Raw genomic sequence first — 27,048 nt, 5'->3', positions numbered from 1 at the left:
TCTTTAAAATGGGCTTTCTGTTGAAAATAAATAGCCTACCTAATGATTACTTTCTTATACACCACTGAACACCAGCATCTAAAGCTTAAATTCTGTGGCTGATTGCAGGCATTATATAAACTTCTTGAACAATACAATTATTATTTCAAGTCCTTTTAAATGACCCCTCTTGTCATACACACCAATTTGTTCCATTTCATATTCCTAGATCTGCTACTCATTATGAAGACAATAAAGCTCTCCCTTTGCCATTTAATTTGTATCCCTCTTTCTCTCATCTATTAATTTGTCATTTGTTGCTCTTGTAAAACTAATTCTTTATAAAATGATGATGATGAATAAGTGGCGGTATCAGGATTTTTTTCTAGGTAGGGCCAATGGGAGGCCATCAATTATAAGGTAGGGCCACAAAAAATTAAAAATAAGAATATTATAATGTCTAAGGTTAGGCCAGAGGGAGGGGCATGACCCTACCTTGCCAGCCCCTGACGCCACCACTTTGAAGAATGTGACAATTTTTATGTCAAAACTTGTATGTCTATACTTGTGAGTTGTAATATAACTATATAAGTTCATTAAGAACTTAAATTTTCTCAATTTTAATTGGTGTCATAGGTACCTGGTTTCACCTGTATCAACTCTCAAACTATATACATACAATAGTGTATTTAATGTCAAATTAAGGATTGAAAATAAACAATGTAAAAAATAAAATGTATTTATTTGTTTTGTATTAATTAATCAACTGTATAAAAACATATTAATTAGGTAGTAGGTATACCTATTTAGTGTCTATCTACATGTACATACATGCACGCACAATAATTTTCTTATAGTAAAATATTGCTTAGATTTCGATTTTATCAATGTTTTCTAAATATAACAAACTATGATATCAGTAAATTTAATGTATTGCTTTATTTATACAGTTTGTTGTTTATTTATCAAAAATTAAATTAAACAGATAGTAAAAAAACATGGAAAAAAATACAGAAGGTAATCAAAAATTTAATTTAATTTTCAAATAATGTAAAATATAAATCATATAATATATTAAAAACTTATCATTCAATTAAATTAAACATTTACGTTTTTTATACTAAAAATTAAAATATTAGCAAAGGAATATTTTTCCAAAGTGATGGGCACAATAAAATTTCAATAATAGAAAATAAAACAAAGAAACATGTAAATTAAAATTTGGTAACGTAACTTATTGCACACAAATAAAGTTAATTATATCATTATCAAATACTTCTGATTAAAACAGACATTAATTAAATGGTTCAAAAACTATTATTAAGATTTTCAAGTTTGGTAAACATTTTATGGTAAGTAGACAGAATACATATGAATAATATAACATAGAAATATAATAATTAAGTACAATCAATTGAAATAGAAGACAGCCAGCCCATCACTGTGTATTATATTATTAAGTACGCGGCATTCTAAAAGAATAACCAATACCGAACACTGATAGAATTTGAAAAAAAAAATGAGTTTTTTAACAATAAAACCCTGTACTACATATAATTGGAGATTTATAATTAATATATTCATTATTTACACACATAATGTTAATTCTATTTTAAGATCACAGTATTCAGACTGTTCTGAATTTATGTTTTAAATATAACTTTTTTTATACTTAAAAAATATTAAAATTAGAAAAATATATCTACAAATTACAATTCTAAATTTTTTAGATTTCAGTTTAATCCAATAATAGAATAGAGGTAAAAATTACCTAAAATGTCATAAAAACAAAATTGTGTAGGTTTGGTACACAAAATTTCATATTACATTAAATATTTCTAAATATTTACAGAAATTATAATAACTTCTTAGATAAATATTACAGATAAAAACTTAGAAATACTTTCACAGACGTTTATATAATAATAATAATAATAATAATAATAATAATAATAACTATTAATGATCACCCCTTAATAACTCCATTAAAAGATTGAAGCTTTGCCCTTCTCCTTCCTTACTCTTAATTGATAACATTTCTTTACCAACCTAATAACAAAACACATAATAAATAAATATAAATTGAATACAATTACAAATCTTACTAATTATTAGTTAGTATAAAATTATGCTAAGGATGTATAATTATAAAAATATTAAACTATAAAATTTAATATTTTATATATGAACGCTAATCTCATCTCACCATTAATCCAATTTCATAGGATAGCTACATAAAACGATTTAATTGTATTTGAATGTTGAAATACATACTCACATTCACACAATTTTACTTAAATCAGAGGTATTTCAACTTTTTCATCTCACGGCTACTTTGTCTCTTCACAATAATTAAGTGGCTTCCAAATTATTAATGCAATAAAAATATTTTTACATTAAAGGATTTGTGATGGATGACATTAATAATAAAAATAACGGCAATATACAACTGGTCATCTAAATACGGCATGTATCAACAATAACATTATTTCCTTGATAATATTCTGGTTTATTATCAACTGTATATTATTGTTTTCCTCTTCTGTACCACATTTTTTTTGACCAACATTTAAACACCAAACACCCAAGCCGTGACACATAGATGGAATACCTCTAACTTAAAATAATTTAATAGTATGTCATATTTACCTGACAAGTACGTTGTAAATCAGGTATTCTTAACAACAATTCTCCAAATTTGGATGGCATCTCCGGATAATGTGTCAGAGTATACTGTTGTAGAGCATGTAATGCTTTTTCCTGAGACGCACGAACTTTTTCTGGTTCTTTCAGATCATTTGTATCTAAAATCACAATATTAATATAATATAATATAATTAAATACATCTATTTGTAAGCCACATGTACATATATTATTGGTTTAACTCATTTAAGTATGTTTCAAAAAATTAAACTTAACATATTATATCATACCTGATGATAATAGTACAATGACTTTCATGGCTACATATTCATAACGATCTACTCTCAAACGTCTCAGGTGCTGTGTGAAATTCAACATGCGCTCAATACAAGGTGCTAAACCTAATTCTCTTGCTTGATCTAAAGAAATAGACTTGCCCAGACTAACACGTATTTCTCCAGGGCTGCTAACTGATCGATAACAACAACTGAATAACAATAGCTCACACCAGGCATTTATTAATAGCGATATCTGATCATCAATCTAAAGAAAAATTTTTAAGTAATTATAGTCCTTACATGAATAGTTGAAATATATATTTATTTTATTACCGAAATGTTTTTAAATAAGGGTAATGATTTACACCACTTGACTATTTTGTATAGCCGATGATCAGCAATGTTGCATAAATTAGAAAGAAAATCTGTTCCTGAATTCTCAGCCATTAAGCGACTCTTAGCTAATTCTTTGGCACCACCACAATGGTTCATAGAACTTCCACTAGCATTTGATGATTCAAATGATCCTTCGTTATAAGTCCATAAATGTTCCACTTCCATTATTTCCTAAAACAATTTTATAAGTGTTAGTTAATAAATTAAAAACTAAAAGATAATCAAATCCTAAAAGTTAAATTTAATATTAAATATTTTTGTTTTTATAAAGTAATTAATCATAAAATCAATACATATGAACATATTTATAGAACATATGAAACCATTAGGAAATTGTGTAGCAATCCTGAAGTTAATATTATGTATATATATATAAGAATCAAGTTTAAGAATACATAATAATTTTAAAATTTTAAGTTTAGAGAATGCTATTTCTTATTGGTAGAATTTATATTTTGTGATAATTACACATTACTTACTTGCAATAATTGAGGGATCAGTCTGGCTGTTTCTTGGGGTGGGGTCCTGCATGCTCCTTCTTCCTGCTTGACTTTATTGTCTACAGAATTAGTGCTCATTCCAGAGTGCTGTCCACTATGCTGTGGCTGCATATTGGAAGGTGGTATAGTGTAAGTAAATGGATAGGTACTACGCCCACCTCTTGTTCTATCAACTCTGATTGCTTCTAGTTTCATACCCATGTTCAAGCACTTGTCAAAGCGGCAAGCTGGACACTTCTTGCGTGTAGCTATTGTGATCAAACATGTTGAACCATGTAGACACACATAGTTCTTGTGATTTTGTACAGTGCGTTTGAAAAATCCTTTGCAACTCTCGCATGAAAATATGCCATAATGAAAACCGGAAATTTTATCACCACAAATAGGACAAGGACTAGAAAAAAATGAAGGAATTCTTTATATTAATATTACTGTAAGATTTTTCATATTTTATTCATTTTATATACAATATACATACCTATTTATCAGTTGTTGTCTTGAAATACCTGATGTTATACCATGTTGTTGACCAATGTCAGACATAGACAATTTCTCTTCATAGCCATTGGTTTCCTCTGCCACAGTATATTCATGGAAATTTCTTTGTATGTGCCTTGGCTGTATTGGTGATTGTGTTGGGGAAAAATGTGTAGGCGAAACAGACAATGAGGAATAACTGTAAATAAAATAAATAAATTTATCATTTTCAACAGTAAAGACAGTACAAGTGTATAACCTATAGTCACATTATACAAGAAAAATATAAACTCTTATAGATTTATGATTTTACCTTTGACTATAACAAGAACTATGCTGTGATCCACCATATTGCGAAGCATCGCTATTATTCCTCGACAATGACGATGGTGTAAACGTAGACGGGGACGAAAACCCTGAGGATGACGGAGGATTATGTCTGGAAGTAATTGGTGACTGTGCAGGTGAACAACAAGAGTGTATGGCCGAGTCTGGGCTTTGAGTCGGTGGAATGTGTGATGTCTGTTTGATTCCATTTGTTCTATGTTGAAGTAATGGGCTGTAACCGCCACCTAACAATTTATCAACAAGTAACGGAATGTCGTTGTTCGACGAAGTTACTTTGCTCTTGACATGCTCCATCACTCGGTCAACCTGTAAAAAGAATACATAAAGATGTTAATGAATATATAATAGATTGACGAGCTTTAAACAAGAAACACTCACCAAGTTATTATCATTATAAATAATTCGTTTAACTGGGGACGTTTGCTGGTTATTTACATTTTCATTTCGTGGTAGTAAATAATTTTGATTCGCTGTCTGTACATCCACTGTCCTATCTTCTTCCTGAAAATCAGTTACGTTTATGAAAATGTCTATCCAAGTCCGTTTTATTATAATTAGAGAATCGCATTTACTTGTTTCATTTCCGAATCGGATAGTTCTCCTTCCCAGGACATTGGTCGAGGCATGTTTTCTTCAACTGCTCTCATTTTTTTACTTCTCATAGTAACTCCTGAGAAGTCGATCTTACTTACTTCCCTATCGCATTCAGAACCGACTTCATCGATGATGTCATCTTTTATTTCGGTCATTGTACTGTCCTTGTCGTGAGGTTCCTCTGTGGGTGGAAAAACAAAATACGTTATCGAAAGTCGATGTAATATTACAATTTACAATGTATATTAGCATTAATGTATAAAATTCCGTTTTTCTACATAGTAGGTATACCTAGTTATTCTATAGTGACGGCTATTTTCAGTTAAAGTTTTGAATAGATATGTAATGACTAATGAATAATGGTTCATATTTGAACTAGTTATTATAAATATATTAACCAGGATACATACTGTAATAGCATGGTTTTATAGAAACTAAAGGTTGCAATTTATAGAAAAATCAAAATTATATAATACAATATAAAAGTACATTAAAAAAAAAAATTATTATCGAAGTATATTTGTAAATGTTTTGTTAAATATATTTACTAAACAAAACAAAACAGGTATAATTATTGACTTTGAAAAGCGACAGAAATGGTGTAATGTTTATTTTTTAATATTATATTAAAAAAAAATTATTCAAATAAAAATATATTAAAAATTAGGTAAATTAAGTAAATTAACATTAAAAAAAAAAAATTGTCAATATTATGTAATATTAGAAATTTAAATTTATCATAAATTTAAATATATAATCATAAACTATTACACATTTATACATAAAATAATTTATATATTAACTAAAAACTTAACTGTTATTCTAGATGTATTAAATACCAAGTGAAACGTTGTATAATTCATATACATTAACGAATATATTTAAGAATTCTATTTCTATAGAATAACGCAATATATTACATTATTATCATTGCAATATATTATTATAATTTATAATCAATGGTTATAACGCTATATTGGTAAGCAATAGGATTTAAAGACATCGTAAATAGATATTAGATATAATCCCAAACACTTAATTTAATCGGACAGCGTGTAATCATTTTTGGAACAATTACTGTATTACGTCTCAATGTGAAATATTATGTCCTAAGCGATTATGGTTATTATTATATTAGTACCTATAGGTATTCATTTGAGATTTGAATATAGTACACTCATTTTTAACATAACAGTAGCCAGAGAAATAGACAGATGTATAATTTTATAACAAGAATATCAAATATAACATATGATAATTCAATTCAAATTTTTACTTTTATTTATAATTTTAATAATCTATACGCACTTGATACATATTGGTGTGTTCACTGAAGTTGAGACAAATAACATTTACAATTTGTATTTATATGTCTCCAATAATTTTATAGAATTTCGTCGATGAGTCAATAGATTTCTTAATATTATACATTTTGTAATGAGTTGTATACACGTTTTTGTTTCGTAACAAGAATTCGTCGAAAGAGTTTTTTAAGATAAAAATTGTTAACGAAATCTTACCATCTACTCTCAAATGGTTTTTGTGTAAAACAGACCATATTATTTATGTTTGTGGCCAATCGAATTATTCATCTAGCCTAATTACGTTATATTAAAATACCCAAATCGTATATAATATGTATACCGGCATAATTTATATATAATACCACTTTTATTATGTTTAAATGTTTGTAAACAAACCGAATTTTATTATAATAAAATTACTTCTATAATTTATCCCTGCAAGACTTTTAAATCCACCCCATCAACATTTAAGGTCAAATCACAGCTCGTATAGGTATAATAAGAGAATAATACCAATATTATTGATAATAATATTTGTAAATTGTATAATTATGTTTTACGGTAGGCGTATGATTTGCTTTATCGTATGTGATTAATCGTTACAGTTTGGCCCGAAAAAATAACAGAATAAACATATAATGATTAATAATTATACTGGAGATAATTAATAAACTTGGTTTGGTTACTGTTAATTTATGAGATCTCTGCACCAACTTCAAGCTTATCCGAGAGGATTTCCTGGAATATTATCTGTGTTGAGTTATTTAATGAGATGATTTAGATGATTAGTTAAACTAAGTCAAAAAAGCCAGATAGAGAGTGGATGTTGTTATAGATAATATATGGTGTTTATATATGCACTATAGCGGGGCACTAAATGTCTATAATTATTAATTATAGTAATTCTTTAAACACAATCAATTTGTTTTAAAGACTAAATAATGCATTTTTATTCAAAATAAAGTAGAGGTCATTTTGCGACTTTACTGTAATAGCAGCTTCACTGTATAATAAGATGACGATTATTAGCTACAGGTTGTATAAATACAAATCAATAAAACTAAAATTTAATAATATACTATTAAAGAATAAAGAACACGTCATAATAAACGATTAGGACGCATCATATCAATAAATTGTTTGTGAAAATCGATTTGCACAAAAAAAAAGAACCACTCGGACTAAAGTTATTACAGTTAAGAAACCACATTTTTAAACAATACAAATGACAATATTTTGAGTGTTATAGCCTTTTTTTTTATATAATATAAATCATTAATATAAAAAAAATCTAATTTTAAATCCAACAATAACTCTTATATGTATTAATTGTGATATTAAATTAATCGAAAAAAATAAAACTGACACGGCTAATATTGTCATTTTTGTGGTGTATACCTACTTATTATATTTGATTTTTATTTTTTTAACGGTTGTAACTTAATGAAGTATTACTGTATTAGTATATATTTCAATTTCAAGCAAAATTATTCTTCTACATTATATTATAATCTCGTTACAATGCAAAAACCAACGATTATGGTATCGACACTGCGTAAAGATACTCTAATATTTATAGACACCTATTTTACTAAAAACTATGGTTTAAGATTTATATCGAAATTGCCTACACAGAACCCCTTAAAAAACGCGCGGGCGATATTATCATATGCCTGTACATTATGCCTACGCATTATACATATAGTACACACCTTTTATCGTGGTGATCTGCGCGTTGGGCTGCAGATGAGGAGCGATCAGATTGATGGACGTGACGGTGACCGGGCCGGACGATACCTGCACGCTGTGGCCCCACATTCTGGTGTCGCTGTCGGCCATGGTCTCAGAACAGTGACCGCCGCGGTGACGGGCCGACGACGGGACGGAGTAGCATCGCGGCGTCTCGCGAGCACCGAAAAGACGACGACGCCGTAGCGCCTACTGCAGCAGTGGTCGTCGGGCGCGCCGGGCCGCTGTGTACTACGTGACCGCGTAAAACCGTTGGCATTCGACGTAGTCCCGGTGATGACGGATGTGGGCGCGAAGGTGATGGGCGGGGGCGCGCGCCATGTCGCTATCGTCTCGCGGGCGAAATTTTATCAGATCCTGCTGTCGACGACGTCGCGTCCTCTGCGCGCTGAAAACCAAAAACGCAAACGTTATTATAGGTATAATATTATGTGTATAATCAGTATGCGATGATCGTCGGCCATGTATTTTATAATATATAACGACAAGACCGATTTTTTTTTTGTGGTGGGAGGAGGGGGGGAAACGACGACGGGTCGAATATAAATCCAACCATATAGTATTATAGTCTATTTATTTTTATGATAATATTTTATTTTGTGTTAATAGCTCAATAACGGGCCTTACTCTAAAACAAGAGTGATAGTTAAATAATAATAACAAAGATTAATAAAATCATATTATAATGTGAAATAAATGGCCAATCAGACGTACAATTTAGAGTGTAACCGAAGAGGAATGAAGAATTGGTAACACGATTTAAACTTTAATGACGGTATTAAAAGGAGAATTATATGAATAGAGGAACAAGAAATTTTGAAAGGAATAGATAGACTCTGATTTGGAAAGGTCTGCAGCGGTCGCAACAAGACTAGGTACTTAAATTTAAAGCTTTTTTTATATACCTATATACAGGCTATAAGTTTATATAGTGTATACATTATATATACCCGGTATATTATAAAGATGAGTTATGTTTTGTAAGATAAAATCCAGTTCATACCTATATAGATATGACATTGGTATAAAGTTGAATACTGAAACTATTGAATAACGTTCCATGTCATAATATATATATATATATATTGGGTTGTTTTTCACTTTTTAATTATGGACATATTTCTGTTGTAAACACAAACGGAAATACAAAGAATGCTTAGAAGCCGACGTAAATCCAATATTGTTAAGACTTGGTATTCTTCTTTGTGTGATTGTGATGTTTGCGTTAAAAATATGTTAAGAATTAAGAAAACAAATCATAAAATTAATCATTTTAATCGTGTTCATAATAGTATCTGATTTTAAGGGCATATTTCTATTAATTATTATAATAATAAATAACTCGTAATAATAAAAATGATATCCACGTGTGAGCCAGAGCCACCCTATTGCAACAATGCAACCCATATAGTGATTTAAAAACATGCGCAAGCTATAAACACCTTCAGAGACCAAAGGTACCTATTGATGTACCATGTAATTTTTATTGAAAACAGTTTTATAGTTTGTAATCCAAAAAGAAACATTCAAAATTATAATATGATACAATACAATTTAACATTTGTGTACCTAAATAATTTGATGTAGGTACACGTTTTAAAAACGGAAAAAATCACCATGCTCCTCCTTCCTACAATCGAGGACCCCGCATTACGATGTCAAAATAATACGTATAAATTGCAGATATTTATATCATATTATTCATATTATTGTATTATATGACATACAGAACGTATATTCACATCGCGCGCACGGCTTGTATTATATTATTTATTACGTTTGTAAAAGTTACCAACGGCCGGGCCGCGATTATTTGATTTATATATTATATATTTTATACGCGCTTGTACTGGGGGGCACATTTTATTACGATCGTACGGGCAGATCGGAGAGAAACGTTACGTGTTCGGCCGAGTAACCGCCGAACGGCTACCATAATAATAATATGGTATATACCTATACATTAAGTTATTACTCGTGTGCAGATTGTAAAAACGAACGAGCCGAGTGTGGTGAAGCAACGACACACACGGCGCACGGCGACGAAACCGGTTGTGTGACCTGACGGCCGAGTGAAATGGCCAATGCGCGCGCGAACGATCGAGGAATGGTCGGCGGCGGCGCAGCTCGAAGGGGTTATTGATGTCTTGGTTGCATTGTTTATAATTGGCAGTGAACAGCCGCAGCAGCAGCTACACAAAGTGTATTTGTTTTATTCCGACACGAGACTAATTTTATTTCTTGCGCCTCCAATAATAACATTATATAATATTACACGTATACCTACATATAAATAAACCGTCAGCATCGCGCGATATAATATACATAATAATAATAATAATAATAATAATAATAATAACCTATTATAATTATAGAGTCCAGATTTGTATGTACCAAAAAATGCATTGGAAACCTTCAGATTACGTACAGTAATGTGTGTGGTATACACTATACAGTTATTTTCAACGTATAAAATTAATACACGTATATCATTACGATAAATTATTATTAAATAGAAACAAAATTAGGAATTTGGTATTTTAATAATGGTCGCGGAGAATTGTTTTTATAATAATATGCATAATGCATGTATTATGGGTAAATTGTTAAAACTATTTTTCTTAAATATTTTTATTGTTATTATGGGTAAGTACTTCAAGCTTTAAATAGTTTCTACTTACTGTTCAAGTTATTATTAACAAGAAAAAACATTAGGTATTAATTGGTTTACAATTTGTAAGCAAATGTCAAATAAAACGAAGGGTTTGTTCTGAAACATATAATATCATTTTTTCCAATATTTTCAAATAAAAATTAAACTTTAAGGTTCCTTGCTTATCTCCTCTTAATAGTTGCAGGTAATTTATATGTTTTCTATATTGTCTTTATTTTTATAATATATTTTCTTCTTAGTTTTTCTCCTCATATTCAATTTAACAATATAATTTATAAGTGGTAGGACAAACATCAACATTCGTTGATTTATTGTAATATGTTTGTTATTTTTTGCTCCAGTCCCTATAATTATATTATACTTCTACAAAACTCGCGTTCCATATGAATAAAATATAAAAATACATAAATATACACTAGAAAAAAAGTATATTCCCGTATTCCGCTACAAAACTATTCGAACTTCGAAGAAAACCCAATATACACGTATAACTAAACCCCTTAATAACAATAATAACACATGCAAACGTATACCTTTCTTTTATTACATTTGGTCAGCCTAAATAATAATTCATATTATAATATAATATGTTTTTCATTACATATTAAAAAACAATGGTGAACATTGGACAATCATTTGAAACAATTATACTTAAAAGTTTGAAGTCTCGTTGTTCCATATGCGGTCACATCGTTAAATCGTAACAATAATACCTACACTATCAAATCATCCTAATACGACAGTATGCATGTATAATATGTTGACTAGGTCGATTAAAGTTAACGAAAAAATGTTACGTCAGTATAATATGTAATAGATAATATAAATTATGTATAATATTTAATACTATACTGACTCGTCACTTAATTCATATTCAGTGTAGCTAGTATACCACCTAAACGAGAATTCAGTATTTTTTTCTAAAATATTTTTATTATTTGTCAATTTAATTCAACTAAGACCGTGTGTGTACGCTTGATAAAAAATGCAGAGTGCGCGTGTAAAAAACTATTTGGGCAACGCGGCAATATTCGAAGAATTAAACACTCGTCGTAATCATCGAATCCAGTGAGAGGAATATTATAACATGTAACTCAAACATAAATATATAAATAATATTGTATATTTGTATATAATATAATGTATGTATTAGCGTATTATACTGCTGCAGTATCAGATCTGTACGTTGCGGTCCCAGTCGGCCGTTGGCAACTCTCTTCGTTGCGCAACAAGTTCCAATTTCACGCGGGGCATTTTTTTTTTTTTAATTTTAAATGTTATTATTAATACCACTGCGGCGGGACGGCCGTGCAGTTTATTTTATTACACCACACGACGCGTTATACCATAATATAGAATGTAAAATAATAAATAACTGCAATTCGAATACAGTTTACAGTTGACCGTGGTCACATAATAATATATACACGCATTCCAAGAGAAATATGCCCTTTCCATTTCCTTTGTACGGTGTTTATGTGATCTGGTTCGATGGAGACTATATTATTCGAGATATTGATCACCTAACCTGGCTAACCTGACAAAAGAGACGAATCCCTCAACATATACAACTTAATTGCAGTAATTCGCCGGCCATCACTCACAGGACGTTACGTTATTTAAACAAGATAGCATGTATTTACACGACTGGACTTATAATTATAATATAATCCATAAAATAGAATATTCTACTCATATATACCGCTATATCGGCTATACCTGAGAAAATAAAGTGCCTATAAGAAACTGGAAATGGACTCGGAAGAAGCAGACGAAAGCGGGGATGTTAAATCTTGGAGCATCGACTCATCTTAGAGACAAAGTCTTAACAAATTGAAATGGTGGTCTTTGATCTGATTTTGTAGGGGCTTTCTTACCCAAATTCATAGCAGCCGGCTATAGACGCTATAGTGTTGTGATTATGTTATGTGTATATAGACGAGGTCATGTACCTATAAATGTACACAAATCAAATTGCTGATTATACCAATTAGACAGTTATTAATTTTTAATAAATTTTACAGTAATATTAATTATAAGATAACAAAGTCATCTTTTATGACATGTGTTTTATTTTTTTTAAACTAAACATTTATTTCACTATTTAACTTACCTAAACACAAGTCATACACTGATATATATGACATATGTATACTACAATAATATATAACATAATATATATATACATTATACAAAACTATAACTAAATAATAAAGTAATAAATTATACATAATACATGAATATTATGTACAATACGTATCCAAGAGTATCATGAGTCGTCGTACGCGATCATCAATAATAATAAATAATAATAATAATAATAATAATAATATCATAAATCATTAATTACCGCATTAATAAAGTCATCATTTCTAATTTTTAGATGGTACAAAAAGAAACTCAACATTTAATATTATTATTATTATTTTACTTTATACAGATGTTTTACAACGTTTTGATAAAGTCAAGTTTACCATTGGCTCAGCCACTAAAAATACCTATACGCAAATATAGGTTACTTGTTTATAATACTTGTACGTAAATACGTAATATTATTTTATCAAATTTATTGAATTTCCAACGACGAATGAAAAAAATCAGTAAAATTATTCAAAAAAAAATATGAATTTATATATCGGTTAATTACTACAATATGACTGTTAGTTTTGAAATATTTAACTTATTGAGCATTGGCGTCAAAAGACACAGACATACACGGGCGCATAGAGCAAAAAATTGGCATAATATATATGTAATTGTAATAATTGTATAATCTAAATTTGTTTGATGAGTGGGTGACGTGAACTAGTTGACAGGTAAGTATAAGTGTTTTTGAATTCGTTTTGTTTTTAGGACCGGAAAACATGATAATATTCTCGTAACACCGCCCACTCGCAGAAAAACGTATACGCTTTTCTCGTTTTCCAGCGGCAGACGTACCGTCACCGTCGCACACTTTCGCACGAACACGAACGCGACACCGTTCGAGCGACGGTTTTAGAGGACACGGGCGCCGCGAGGTTGTTTATTTTTATAAATCAACGAGAGGACGTCGGCGGCGGTGACGGCAGACGTTACAAAACTATTACTATACTCGCGTTGACTGTGCGCGCGTTAGTGTGTGTGTGTGTGTGTGCGTGTATGTTTGCGCGCGGGCGCGGGCGACGTTGCCGCGCAGTTCGTCGGACTCTCAAAATTCAACCTTGCCAAGGTCAGGCACGGACGCGTGCGCGCGCGCCGCTCGTTTATTATAATATTACTATTATGTGTGCGCAAATGACCGTCCTCCTGCGTTCCCTTCGTTGCATTTTTTTTTTTATTTACTATTATTGTATTTATCACTATACTGATTACTGTGTTGACAAACGAGAACGTGCATTTGCTGTTGCTGCACGCTGGAGCAAAATATGTTCTTTACACCGCACGCCGTTATATATTATAATAAAGTCACGTAGATAATAGGTATACTTGTACGCAGCCCCTGTCTATTTTTTATAGTCCAAAATTGAAGTGTGCATTACAGATTTGAAACTCGTGTTGTGGGTGTACTGATGCACTAATAAATAAGTTCAATATATATATATGAACTAGGTATAATAAGTTTAGTCGATCATGACTTAAAACAACAATGCAGGTTACAGGCATTTTTCTTCAAACGATAGTCCGAGCAAAAAGGATAAGGAGTAAAGTATTGGAAATATCACAGGGGGGAGCAGGGCGTATATAGGGGATAGGGGTTCAACCCCCCGAAATGTATGGTTGGTACGGGTATTGATTTTGATTGCACAATTAATTAGAATTTAAGAATGGAAATTTTTTTTAACCTCCTCCCCTCCCCACGAAATTAATTTCTATATACACCCCTGGGGGGAGGCCTAGGTTCGCAATTTTATACAATACCTTCCTCAATGGTACAAAAAAAACATGCCTATAATAGGTATTTATATTTTAAAATATGTGAGATGCTTGCACGACGATCGATCGAACATTATCGTTTTTCGAGTACGCATTGTGTACACAAATGATGAGAAATTAAGGGGGAATTAGGTAAACATGGGCTATAGACAACCATTCCGGTGATTACATGTAGTAATCAGTATAATGTCATGTATATGGTGGATGGGGTGGTAACGGAGGACTCAATTAAAAATCCGTACAAGTTACGTACTTACGTGTGACGTACAGCTTAAACTTTAGTATGTATCTAATAATAATTTAACGTGAAAATATCTTATCTAATGATACATAATTTTCGTAACAATATTTATGCGTCACGAACTCACGACACTCGAAGATACATTCATCACCGCTACTATAAAGAACGTATTATTATTATAACAATATTTTGTATGCACATAAATAATAAACACACGAACGATGACGGTGGTATCGAGGCCCGAAGAGGTTTGACGGTACGTATACAATAAAACAGGTATATTATGTATAGGTTAGGGATTTGATATACTAAAAATAACCAAGAAAATCACCAATAAAAATGCATTAACGCTGTAAAAATTTAAATTATGACAAACACATAAGAAATACAAAATGTTTAAAATTAAACATACATTGCATAAATGCATAATTAATTTAATATTAAATAATTTGTTAATTTAATGATGTTGAATTTAATTTAGTTTATTTATGTTCAGTGATCATATTACTCCGAAAATATTGACTATTATAGCCGTACCTTTTTTGATTTTATTAGATTAGTGTTAATCTTAATTAATTTAAAATGCAAATTAGATTAATTATTTTTTACGATAATAGAAGAATATATATTATAAAATTGATTTGGAATCTTGAAATAAACATTTAAGATAAATTTTTAATTAATTTAAATACTAAATGCCTAAAATCATAAAATTTAGTATATCCAATCAAAAATACACGAACTAGATTAGTACCAAATCGAGCACCATCATATTACAGTTGTACAATAGTTACCAGTTTACCACTAATAAAAAAAATCCCAAAAGCATTAAAATCTCAGACCCACCACTAACTAGCCGCCGCAGTATAATATATTGTGACTTACGCAACTACGCAAGAGTTTTTAAAAATAAATCATTCACGTATTTTTTAATTGACATTTTTTGTACCTATATCATCTATTCATCTCCGAAATTATAGAATACATGTGAGGCGATTTTTCTTCGTCAACCAACGTATGTAAACGCTGCAAAATATTTCGACTGGCAAAGAACAGATAATGCACTTGGCCGCCTTCACAAAACGCCATTTAACGACGGATGTATGAGTTAACAATGGAACCCACCATTGTGCAATATTCACAATTCGCCACAAATACGGCATTGACAATTATTTATTATTATCATTACTATTATGATAAAATATACATACATTTTATTTTATAATGATATTACGATGTTTACGTATATTACATGTATACAAACGGTATAGGTAATAGGTATAATGCAATGTGCCGTTATTACAATATTTCTTTATGTATAAGTACGTAAAATAATTTTATTTTTGTGTTACATACTTACATTTTTATAACAAAAACGTTCGGTCTCTTCAACGTTCGACCCGACACCAGGCTTTTTTAACTTCATTTAAATCTCTCGAGATAATCACCACGATATACGTGTTTATGTACAATTTTAGGTAAATAACATACGATGCATTAATTTCGCTAATTGGCAACGTGATTAGAACTTCCCCTATTTCAAACCAATCGTTTGCATGTATACTCGTATTTTTAAAAATATGTATAAGTACTTTTACAAATAATTAGGAGATGTTGATAATTATCCATACTGTAGTAGTGTAGTATCTACGTAAGTTCTTATAGTAATAGGTTCGATATTACTAAGCAGTAATCATATACAATGAACGGACACCTTCCAATCGCAGACATTTTTTTAGGACGGGGATATTTTCACTACCTTTTAATGAGAAAATATCCTAATAGCAGACGTCTATTTAATCTTTATTTAAAAATAATGACAAAACGAAGACATAAAATCACGCTTACAAAAGTATAACGACAACAATGACCGTTTAAAAACTGATTTTTTCACCAAATTGAATTCTATTTATGGATTTTTGTATTCTTTTTTTTATATAATTTTGTATTTATTTAAGTATAAATTGTTATATACAATATTAAAATTATATATTATTAAAACATTAAATAATAATATTATAGTGCTTATTTTTTTCTTTTACGTATTTCCTTTTTAAATTTCAAAAATTTGCTTCCTCTGATATCAGATATTTCCTCGGATATCTCTGTTCTCTGAGTAACGAACGAAATGTTGATAACTCGGAGTGTCCGCTATACTGCTATTTAAAGGTTTTACTATAAATAATATGATGAATTTAAAAATGATCAAATTTCTACTTGTTGTCCGCAATTTAAAATTTATATACATAGGTATCATATTTAACATTTATAGTTAACATTTTCAGTAAACACGTACAAAGTATTATCTATAGTTAAAAAATAATTTTGACACAAATAACGGTGGTCGGGGGTAAATATTTTAAATAAAAAATAATATTTAAAAAAAATTTGATGTATTTTTATTCTAAGCCCTAAGGTGCTCTTTTACTAATTATTATAGTAGGTAAGGAAATGGAAATTCTGAAAACATTTTTGAATCTGAATTTTTCATCAAGTTGATGACATCGATCATTGAGATTGATTTTTCTAAAAATATATACCTTTTTTTATCGTTCTAAATCTTGAAAAAAATACAAAAAAAGTAGAAATTAAAAAATTGTCATATTTAACTCGACTTTTGAAAAAGTTCATCTTTAAGTAATTTAACGACAAATTCACAGTATCAATAGATCAATCTGTATATTAAAATGAAAATATGTCTAAATTCTTAGGCTTATTTGTGTATTAGACGAAAGCACGCGGAAAACCCTTAACTAAAATTATTGTGATTTTACATTTAAACATGAAAACTCATATATATTTGAATTTTAATAACATTTATACTGTTTATTACTATTTACAAATTTATTATACAGATAAATATATTGGTCAACAGAATGAACAATTAGTGTATTCACACTTTATGAAAATTCTTACACATGGCATTTATGAAAAGGGAATATAGATTATCGAGTCACGACTCAAGATTATGAAAGATATATAATATGTAGTGTATTGCAGTTACTCCGTATAGTATAGTTTATATAAAAATGACATTTAATGTAAGTTTCTACTTCCCACACTATAACGGGTTTACAGCCAATGTCGTCTATTCGGCATGAACTTTCATATAGTAATTCAAGGGTTATTTTTGATTTTCAAAATGAAGTGTCGGCGCCGAGGAGTACAGCAACCGGTGCCAAATATTCGAATAATTGGCACGTGTGGTAATATAATATATGCCATTTTTATTCTAATATAGGATCTTAGATAATATATCGTTTTTATATGCTTGTATCTGTAAAGAAAAGACAAGTATATATCATTTTTTTAAACTGATGCTTTTAATCTACACTCAATATAGTTTTCCATACCAAAGCACTAATATATTTATAGATATTATATACATATATATATATATAAACAATCTCATTTTACCCAAAATAATTCAAAATATTACATAAAATACACTTAAACTGTGTTTGTACTTAATATCATCCAGAATGTCCAAGATAAAATATTCATTGAAACACAACTAAAGACACATTGATAACATGACGTATCACTGTTTGTATTTGGGATTCATCTTCGTGATTATTGAAAATATACTTAAATATGTATGTCTTATAAATAATAATACTTAGAAAAGTTGATATAAAATAAACAGCACCGTGTAAAATATAAATTCATGACGACCAACTGACGTATCATATTTTAAAATGAATTCCCTAACTAGCTAATATATGGCTTTACATTCTTCGTAAATAAAACGAAATATAAAAACGGATTAGATGTCTTCTATACGTTAACGTTTTTTATCCAAAGTAAATTGAATAATGGTGTTACCTCTAACATTTTTATTCTAGATTCCTAATGATCAAAACCATTAGCAAAAATTATAACAACGAATTCTTTAATATTCAAAACTAGGTAGTATAACACTTGTCGAAAATGAAGAAAAATTGTATACAATATTATTGTCAATCTTTTATCAATACCTACTAAAAAATGATTTAATAAAAAAAATAAAACAATAAAATTATTAGTTTAACACTTGGGTTTTAGTTTTTTCTTTACAATTTGAAATGTTTTTTTTAATAGTTCTATAGGCATCAACAATAAATTAACAATGGATATACCAAGTCGACAGAATGTTGAACTATAAATATTTATTTATGTGTTTATTCAATATCTCTTTCCGCCTTTGCGATTGGTACATCATTGAACAATTAATAAGGCACATTCACTTTATATTCACCTTGTTACAAACATTTTGTTACCAATGAATTGAGTATATTATACACAATACGAAGCATGCAATGTATTGCTGCTTTAGTGAAAATTCCAATTATTAAAATAAAATATTTACATTATTCATATCATATTATATTGACTATTGTGATATGTAAAGTGTATGAGTTGTATGACACAATCTCTGAAGTCGTAAACATAAAAACCAGTATACCATAATATGCGTCGAAAACATTCAAAGAAGCAATATTTGTTTTCATTCATATTTTAATTTTTATGTATTAAGAAATTGTTTTTAAAAATCTGATAGTTATCCAACTATTATATACAAATTATTCAACTATTAAACTTATTCTTCACTTAATAGTAGTTCAATTTTGATATTTTTTATACAGAATGAATGGTAAAACGGATACAATTTGATAATTAATATAAGAACCTTTAACCCAATAGTCAAATAAACAGTACAAATATGTGTTAGTAATTAATAAACGTAAGGTTAGGTATATTATCTCAAATATGATTTACAATATTATTATATAAAATAGTTATAATTTGTTATAAGCCATAACAAAATAAGGTTTATTGATCACTGTTATTTTTATTCATTAAATTAAGTTATAAAACAATAGTAATACCGTAAGACAATTTGAAAAACATAAATAGAGATTAGGTAGGTGATTAAACCGTCATTTTGGGTCACGGGAAAAAATTCATTTAAAAAACGCAGAAGTCCTATAGTAAATAAAAAGAGATTATACACATTAACCAATACCAACCAGCAGAGTCATATATTGCAATAATGAGTAAACGGTATAACCTGTTTGGATAAATAACTGAATTAATTTAAACTAGTTTAGGTATACATAAATATTAAATACCTATTATGATGTCGTTACTATAGTTACAGAAACGTTAAGAATTAAAAACTAGTATTTGATTATCAGCATATTGCATATTATCGAGCCATCGAGATGCATATTATACACAATATATGGACATTATACAGACATAAAGTACAAATATCTCTTTTACGGTTAATATGTAGTAATGTGTGTTGTATTATTATATTATATTATATATAGTATCGAATCTATATATAAATGAAAAGTTGAACACCTGTTGAATTGTATGTCATTGCGTCCAAGTCTACCGTGTTTCGAGGTAAACAAAACGAGATCGAGGAATTTTGAACAATCGGCTTATAATATTATCGTTATATAGAATAGCTGGTAAATTATAATATCGTCGGGTGTTTTTGTTCGATAAAGAGAAAGTTAAGCACTGTGCTATCGATCCGTCTTTGTTCTTAGGTCATTTTGTATAATAATATATCATTTTTTTTCCTTACGCGCTTGTCCGTCCATTACACGTTGTTGTGTTTTATTATATTTTATATTGTGGATAAACGACGACGCGTATAATACCTTTAGGTCAATATAAGTTTCAAACGTGTATTTTTCTTTAACGCACAGCGTGTTTATGACTTGGTGTAATTTCGTGAATTTTACGTATTATTTGTCTGCCTGGTAGAGGTGCGACTACCTTCGCGGTGGAAATGGCAGAAAATATATTATTATTATTATTATTATTTTATATGATTCGACTATGCACACAATTTCTGCATTTTATTATTATAATGTCAATGTTGTTGACGCGTCCTTTTTTTCTTATCCGACACAATAGGAATGATATATATTTATAATATTATAAAAAACAATCAGAATCATGACCGAACGCAGCACACCATCTGTTCTTTCTCTCTCTTTAAGTATATACAGTTATATATTTCATACGATCACAGTGGCGCAATTATTCTGAGGGTATAAAGTATTACGTAGTACAACTGTTAAACAAAGATCATGGGGTTGTCAAGAGGGGCTATGGTAATTTTTATGGGTGATGTAATTTTGTGCAAATATTAAGAACAATAATATTCAAACTATAATAAACCTGTTTTAAGAATTATTAAAAACGTTAAAAATACTCACAGTACCCATTATATACTTATTAATTGAAGTATACAAATAAACTATACATAGATTTTTTGTATTACAATTACAACACTTACCTATCCAACGGAATAATAATTGATTCACGCAAGATGGTACTCAGAAAAATGTCACACTGGACAATTTGGATAAAATAAATTAAGTTAAAAATCACGAATATAACGCATAGGTGAATTTGATTACAGTCAAAAGCCAGTTATACAAGGCATTACTCATTTGATCCACCAGCGTGGTAGTGTTTTATTTAAAATAAAATGTCCTATGAAAAATATTATTTGTATCAAACATTATATAGTGATATCGGTAAAGATGGTAATGTTACCAATTGACCATTGCGCAACGGTCGTCTTGAACGCGCGGTTCAATGATATAGTTAAACGTGACCAATTATTGACGAGTAAAACAGTTATACTTGGTGGGGACACATCTATATTCCGCATTTTCGCGCATTTTTACTACCTATATAGTATATACTACTGTTGTCTGCTTGAATGGTACTGTAATTTTTTGAACAATATTTCTGTTTATAGACGTCTAATATGGTCTATCTATAGTGTCTATACAATTCTACACTCTACATTTATAATAATAATTATCCAGTCGGAGGATGTCGTCTATATGAACAAGTGATAATAATTTAATTGAAACATGATGTATTATATTATCATTAGATGAATTTCGGTTACGACACATCGTTGTCAGATGTATTGAACTCGCGTCGAACCACTGCATACAGGGTATATATAGAAGAATTTTTTACGGATCGTCTATTATGTAGATATCGTAGAGGAATACTAAAACTAATAACAATTTTGAATAACAGGTTTACACCCAATAGGGCAAGGCCGTATTGATCATCCGACGTGACAACTATTACCATCATAAGAGACTATTAATGGAAAAAACAAATTATATCATTCAGTGACGTACAGACTACAGATATTTTCAATATACCTAGCCTAATTAATTTTATATTTTTATATATAGATATATAATTTTTATCTTTCTAGTTTTATTTATATTATTATTATCATTTTGTCTATTAGTTTCATATGTGCCAATTATTATGTAATGTTTGTTGTTTTATTGTTTAAAGGTTTATGCCCGTTGATTATAAATAAATAAATATAGGGGGAGGGGGTTATATTTAAAAATATGTTGTATGTAATGTATACAAAGATTTTCTTATAGAACAGTATCTAATTTTCTTGATTGTCTTCCCAATTCGTCAATGACCTCTTTAGGAGATTTAGGCATACCTACCAGAGTATACTGACAACACTGTTAATCCATTTAATCTGTCCTAGTTAGGGTTTTAGTATATTAAACACCCATGACCATGAATGGTAGAAGATGGTATTATTATTGAAAATTAGTATATCGGCGTCGTGCAAAACATCGAAACGGAATTCATTCAAACGAACGTTGCATAAAAATATAGCCTCATACATTTTGTAACACTACGAGTTATAGCTTAAAATTCTCTAAAAAATCAAAACCATCTTAGTATGTCATTGTTGTTTTTCGATCACGCGGTTATGAATATATTTGTTTATTATTTCTCCAATATTGTAATATGCATCGGCGAGATAATAATAATCAAATCACTTATTATACCTCTCGAGTCTCGACGATAAAACAAACATTTAATAAAAATAAAAAATTATGCTGGGAACTCGAATAAATACTTATTGCAGCTATCCGTTATCGGTCCTATACACACGCTTTATGGCTCTGTAGTCTTGCGCCCTTTTATTTTCAAATACCAATCTTAATTTGACTAAGAATCAATGTTTTTACATTATGTCGCAAATCAGGTATGGTACAATTTTATATTTTAACTATTTTTCACTGTATATTAAGCCCAACCAAAAAGTCTCTAGTCTCTTTCAGTTTAACGTTCACTCCCTGGGCATATAGCTCCTTTTGGGCCAATAGTGTTAATTCGGTCCTACTCACTCCTATTTAATAGGCGAGTCACAGTATTATCCGTATAGATATATCAAAAAAACCGTGGCGGTTGGTTACATTATAGCACCGAGGAGCGGTGACTTCACGTGCATCGTATAGGTTTAGAGTGGGTTGATAGTTGTTGACGGAAAAAAGTAGGAATAAACAAATAAACAATAGTGTCTTTTTAAAATGATAATAATATCATCATTATCATCGTCGCCGGGCGTTTAATAGTGACCTTGACCGCAGTTTGACGTGGCCTAGGAAAGATGACCGAGACCGTGGGGCGGCGCGTATCGGCCGTTGACTTCGCGACTATTCGGGAGTTCCTATCACTAACATTAGTGTATATTATAATATATGTAATAATATGTAAACAGTGTAATATATATCGTGATACTTGTATATAATAATACATATACACATACATTGTATATGCTTATGGAATTATCGTACATACAATAATAATCGCGTTTGCGACTTCCAAACGGAACCGCGTGCTCAGCCGTCCGTTGACGCGAAATACTACTCGCGGATCACGGAGAAGCGTATACGCGGTCCGAGGTAAATAAAAACAAAGAATATTATGGCAACCGAACGCGCGATCGACCGTGGATTCCGAAATCGTCGGTACACAATGAAATTACGATTTTGAGTACGGCTGAAAATAAATAACGTTACCGTGGCCCTTATAAGGACGACGGCGGCGGTGCGCGCGCGAGCGTCCGTGCGGCGCGGCGTGCGCGTTCAAGGTCAACGGTCTGAAAAATCGTGGAAAAGGGTGGCGGTAATGTGGTAGCGGCTGCGGCGACGGGAAAGAACGGTGGCTACGGCTGCGGCGGCGGAGGTGGCGGTGGCGGGGCACGACGAGAGTTCACAAAGAATGGCACGATACCGTTACAAAACATCCGCAGCTAGAGGCCGTCAACCGGCATCTCTGTTGGCCACGTCCGTTACGGCCCCCCCCCACTACCCATCTCCTTCCACCCCACAACCGCCGATTCCTGTCCTTCCCTCCGCCCCTCCCCCCGCTGATCACCGACAAGCCGACACCTCGTGTCCATTCCAGCATAGGTACGCCGCAAAGTTCCGTCGTGCCGACATACAAACAATGGCTGGAAACGAACGAAAAATATTAGTAACAACAATAAAAATAATAATATAACAACAATAAACAAAACGACGGCGGCGCTATTACATTATTATTATTATTATCATTATTATTATTATTATTGCACGCGAAGCCACTCTGCGCCGCAGATACCATTTTTTGAATTTTTTTTTTTTTGTTACGACGGACTACCGATACCTATAAACACCGCTTGCGTCTATAGTTGTGTATAACAACATTGTTTTGTAAACAACACGAGCAGCCTGTCGACGACGCGACAGGACATTGCGAGACACGACACATCTCCCGTTACAAATCATTGAATTCGTGTACAACATTTATAGCACTATCGTTGACCTTATGAAATATGTTTGACGATATACTGTGTCCATTAATATTGTTTACCTGGCGTTCTAAACGTTATCCCGGTAATCCGTTAGACTAACACCCGCGGTACGTGGTGGACGGCAGGACGAAACGGTAGTCAGGAACACGACCACAACAACGGCGCACGATTTATTGAATTATTATAAATATAATATATACTATTTACCGTCGGCGAGGGAGAACGTTCGCTCTTCAGGCGAATAATAATACCTCCTGTGCGGCTGTGTATAACGTCGAGATTTGGGAAAACAAAAAATAATGATAAAAAAAAAAAAAACGGCACGGCTGCGAGGACGACAACAACGACGAAGGCGGAACGGGACGACGAACGACAACGGTTAAAACGCGACCGCGTCCGCGACTGACTGCGACTATTCGGCGGTGGCGGCGATGGTGTGACGGTGTGTGGAGCGCTCTCGTGTGTGCGTGTGCGTGTACCAGGCGGCGGCCGCTTTGCTGTTGCACCGGGACGACGGCAGCGGCGGCGGCGGCGGCAGCGACGGGACGTAGGAACGCATATATTGTATTTATATATATTTATATACAATATATATGTATATAATAAAACGATGTGTGTGTGTGCGTGTGTATATATATATATATATATATACGTACGCGTATGAGTAATACACGACGAACGAGTGACGGCGACGGCGGTGGTGTTTATGGCGGGAGGGGAGGGGATGGTCGTCGGCGCGATCGGTGAGCGGTGTGCGCAGGGTGAACGGGAATGAAGATGAAGGTCGTCTGGGCTTGACAGCGCGTCGCACGGAGGGAGCGGAGAGCAGCGACGGCGGCAGCACACGCACGCGGCGCCGTGCACTCTCCGGCTGCCAACGCCGCCGCCGCCGCCGCCGCCGCGTTATGTTACAGAATGGAAACGGGTGTAAAATATTATTATTATTGTGCACCGCAACGCCATCTGTCGCGACCGATTCGCGTGCCCGTCGATCTCCGTCCTCCGCGAGATTCGCGACTTTTGAACGACTGCTGCGGCGCGGCGGCGGCGTTTTCACACTACTCGTGTGTTTATAATCATAAACGTGTGATTGCGTGCGTGCGTGTGTGTGTGTGTGTGTATTTTTTTTCAACCGATAAAACTTATCGGGGGCGGACGCATATGCGGCGACTGCGACGACGGCGTTGACCTTTTATTCATTATTCATATCGACCTTGAACCCTCAAGGTCGTTTTTTTTTCACATTTTTGTCTCACGCCCCACACTACCCGCCCGCCGGTCGGACCGTCAGCCACCCCGTCGATCGCTTCTACCGGCGCGACGGTGATAACAATATTATCATTATTATTGTTGTTTTCGTTGTTAAATATTATATTATTGTTATTTGTTAATGTTATACGTCGTAACAGACACAACATACCGTTTGTTTGTTTAGAAGAGTTTATTATTATTTCGATTACGTCCGCGTCGCAATCTGCGTTCGGCGCGTGGCGCGTCCCGTGTGCGTGACGCCTACACACGTCGACGCGCAGCACACTGCAGTCATCGCGGGGTCGATCGAGCGTCGCACGCCCCCGTCAATGAATTTATCGGTAGACGCACATTTCGTCGAACTTTTGGAGGTTTTGAGTGTTTATACGTGAAGCGTGCGCGCCGATATCTTTCGATTTAATATATTTACGGTTCCGCCTGTCGCGAAATATAAAGTACCTACTCCACACATAATAAAGAATTTTTTTTTTTTCAAGTAGGGGGTTAAGTAGTCAAAAACATAAGTTGGGTTTTGTCGCTATACAGTCTTGAAACAATATAGAATTACTCGCATTCGTAAATTACGTATTTATTATTTTCAAAAATTATTAATTATATCAGTGGCGGCCAAACTTTTTTTGGCAGAGATCTACTTAAGAATATAGTTTTCTTTCGAGGATCGACTTCCACAAGATTTTTTTTTAATTATTGAGTACCTTTTACCTATAATTATTAACAAGCATATTTGTAAAAATGATATAATTAAAATGTAAAGTTTAGTACCTTTTCCATTCAGTTTCCTGATAAAAATATTGTGTGCTATACCTCTAGATCTCTATACATGTTTAACCTATTATAATTTTTTGCTTTATAGATACGCAGTACTATGGCGAGTTTTTAAATATATAGTTGGTAGACTCCCTGGTTAATTTGTTTACCTATGTCCTATATTCTTGAATTCTCCATTGTCTATATTATATAAGTCCGTAGATTTGGCGTAGCACTTTCTTCTTTCAAAGATGTTTATTATTTCCTCATCTCCCTTA

The 27,048-nt window shown here is 31.8% G+C and overlaps 1 protein-coding gene across 2 annotated transcripts; it reads right to left on the bottom strand.

Moving 5' to 3' along the window:
• Positions 1–702: 702 nt before the first annotated feature.
• On the bottom strand, positions 703–25,196 carry LOC132919964 (nuclear hormone receptor FTZ-F1 beta). Of its 2 annotated transcripts, none has more exons than XM_060981929.1 (11): positions 24,811–25,196; positions 8,233–8,657; positions 5,195–5,397; positions 5,001–5,123; positions 4,588–4,928; positions 4,276–4,473; positions 3,777–4,191; positions 3,235–3,468; positions 2,914–3,166; positions 2,629–2,783; positions 703–2,028 (listed from the first exon to the last, which is right to left on the bottom strand). In XM_060981929.1, the coding sequence occupies exons 2-11, from the start codon at positions 8,357–8,359 to the stop codon at positions 1,939–1,941; spliced, it is 2,139 nt and encodes a 712-aa protein (XP_060837912.1). In that variant the 5' UTR covers positions 8,360–8,657; positions 24,811–25,196; the 3' UTR covers positions 703–1,938. The 2 variants fall into 2 exon arrangements, with proteins under 2 accessions (XP_060837912.1, XP_060837913.1); XM_060981930.1 differs by having other exon boundaries at positions 24,959–25,196.
• Positions 25,197–27,048: the final 1,852 nt, after the last annotated feature.

Source organism: Rhopalosiphum padi, chromosome 2 (genome assembly GCF_020882245.1).
Source record: "Rhopalosiphum padi isolate XX-2018 chromosome 2, ASM2088224v1, whole genome shotgun sequence".
Taxonomy (NCBI): Eukaryota; Metazoa; Arthropoda; class Insecta; order Hemiptera; family Aphididae; genus Rhopalosiphum; species Rhopalosiphum padi.
The sequence above is the reverse complement of the archived record's forward strand: the minus strand, read 5'-3'. Positions and strand labels throughout refer to the sequence as shown.

Coding starts and splice junctions, on each gene's coding strand:
- LOC132919964 (XM_060981929.1), bottom strand. CDS start 8,359: ATGGCCGACAGCGACACCAGAATGTGGGGCCACAGCGTGCAGGTATCG. Junction 4,192..4,275: donor AGACAACAACTGATAAATAG/GTATGTATATTG, acceptor ATTTTTTTCTAG/TCCTTGTCCTATTTGTGGTG. Junction 3,167..3,234: donor CCTTATTTAAAAACATTTCG/GTAATAAAATAA, acceptor ATTTTTCTTTAG/ATTGATGATCAGATATCGCT.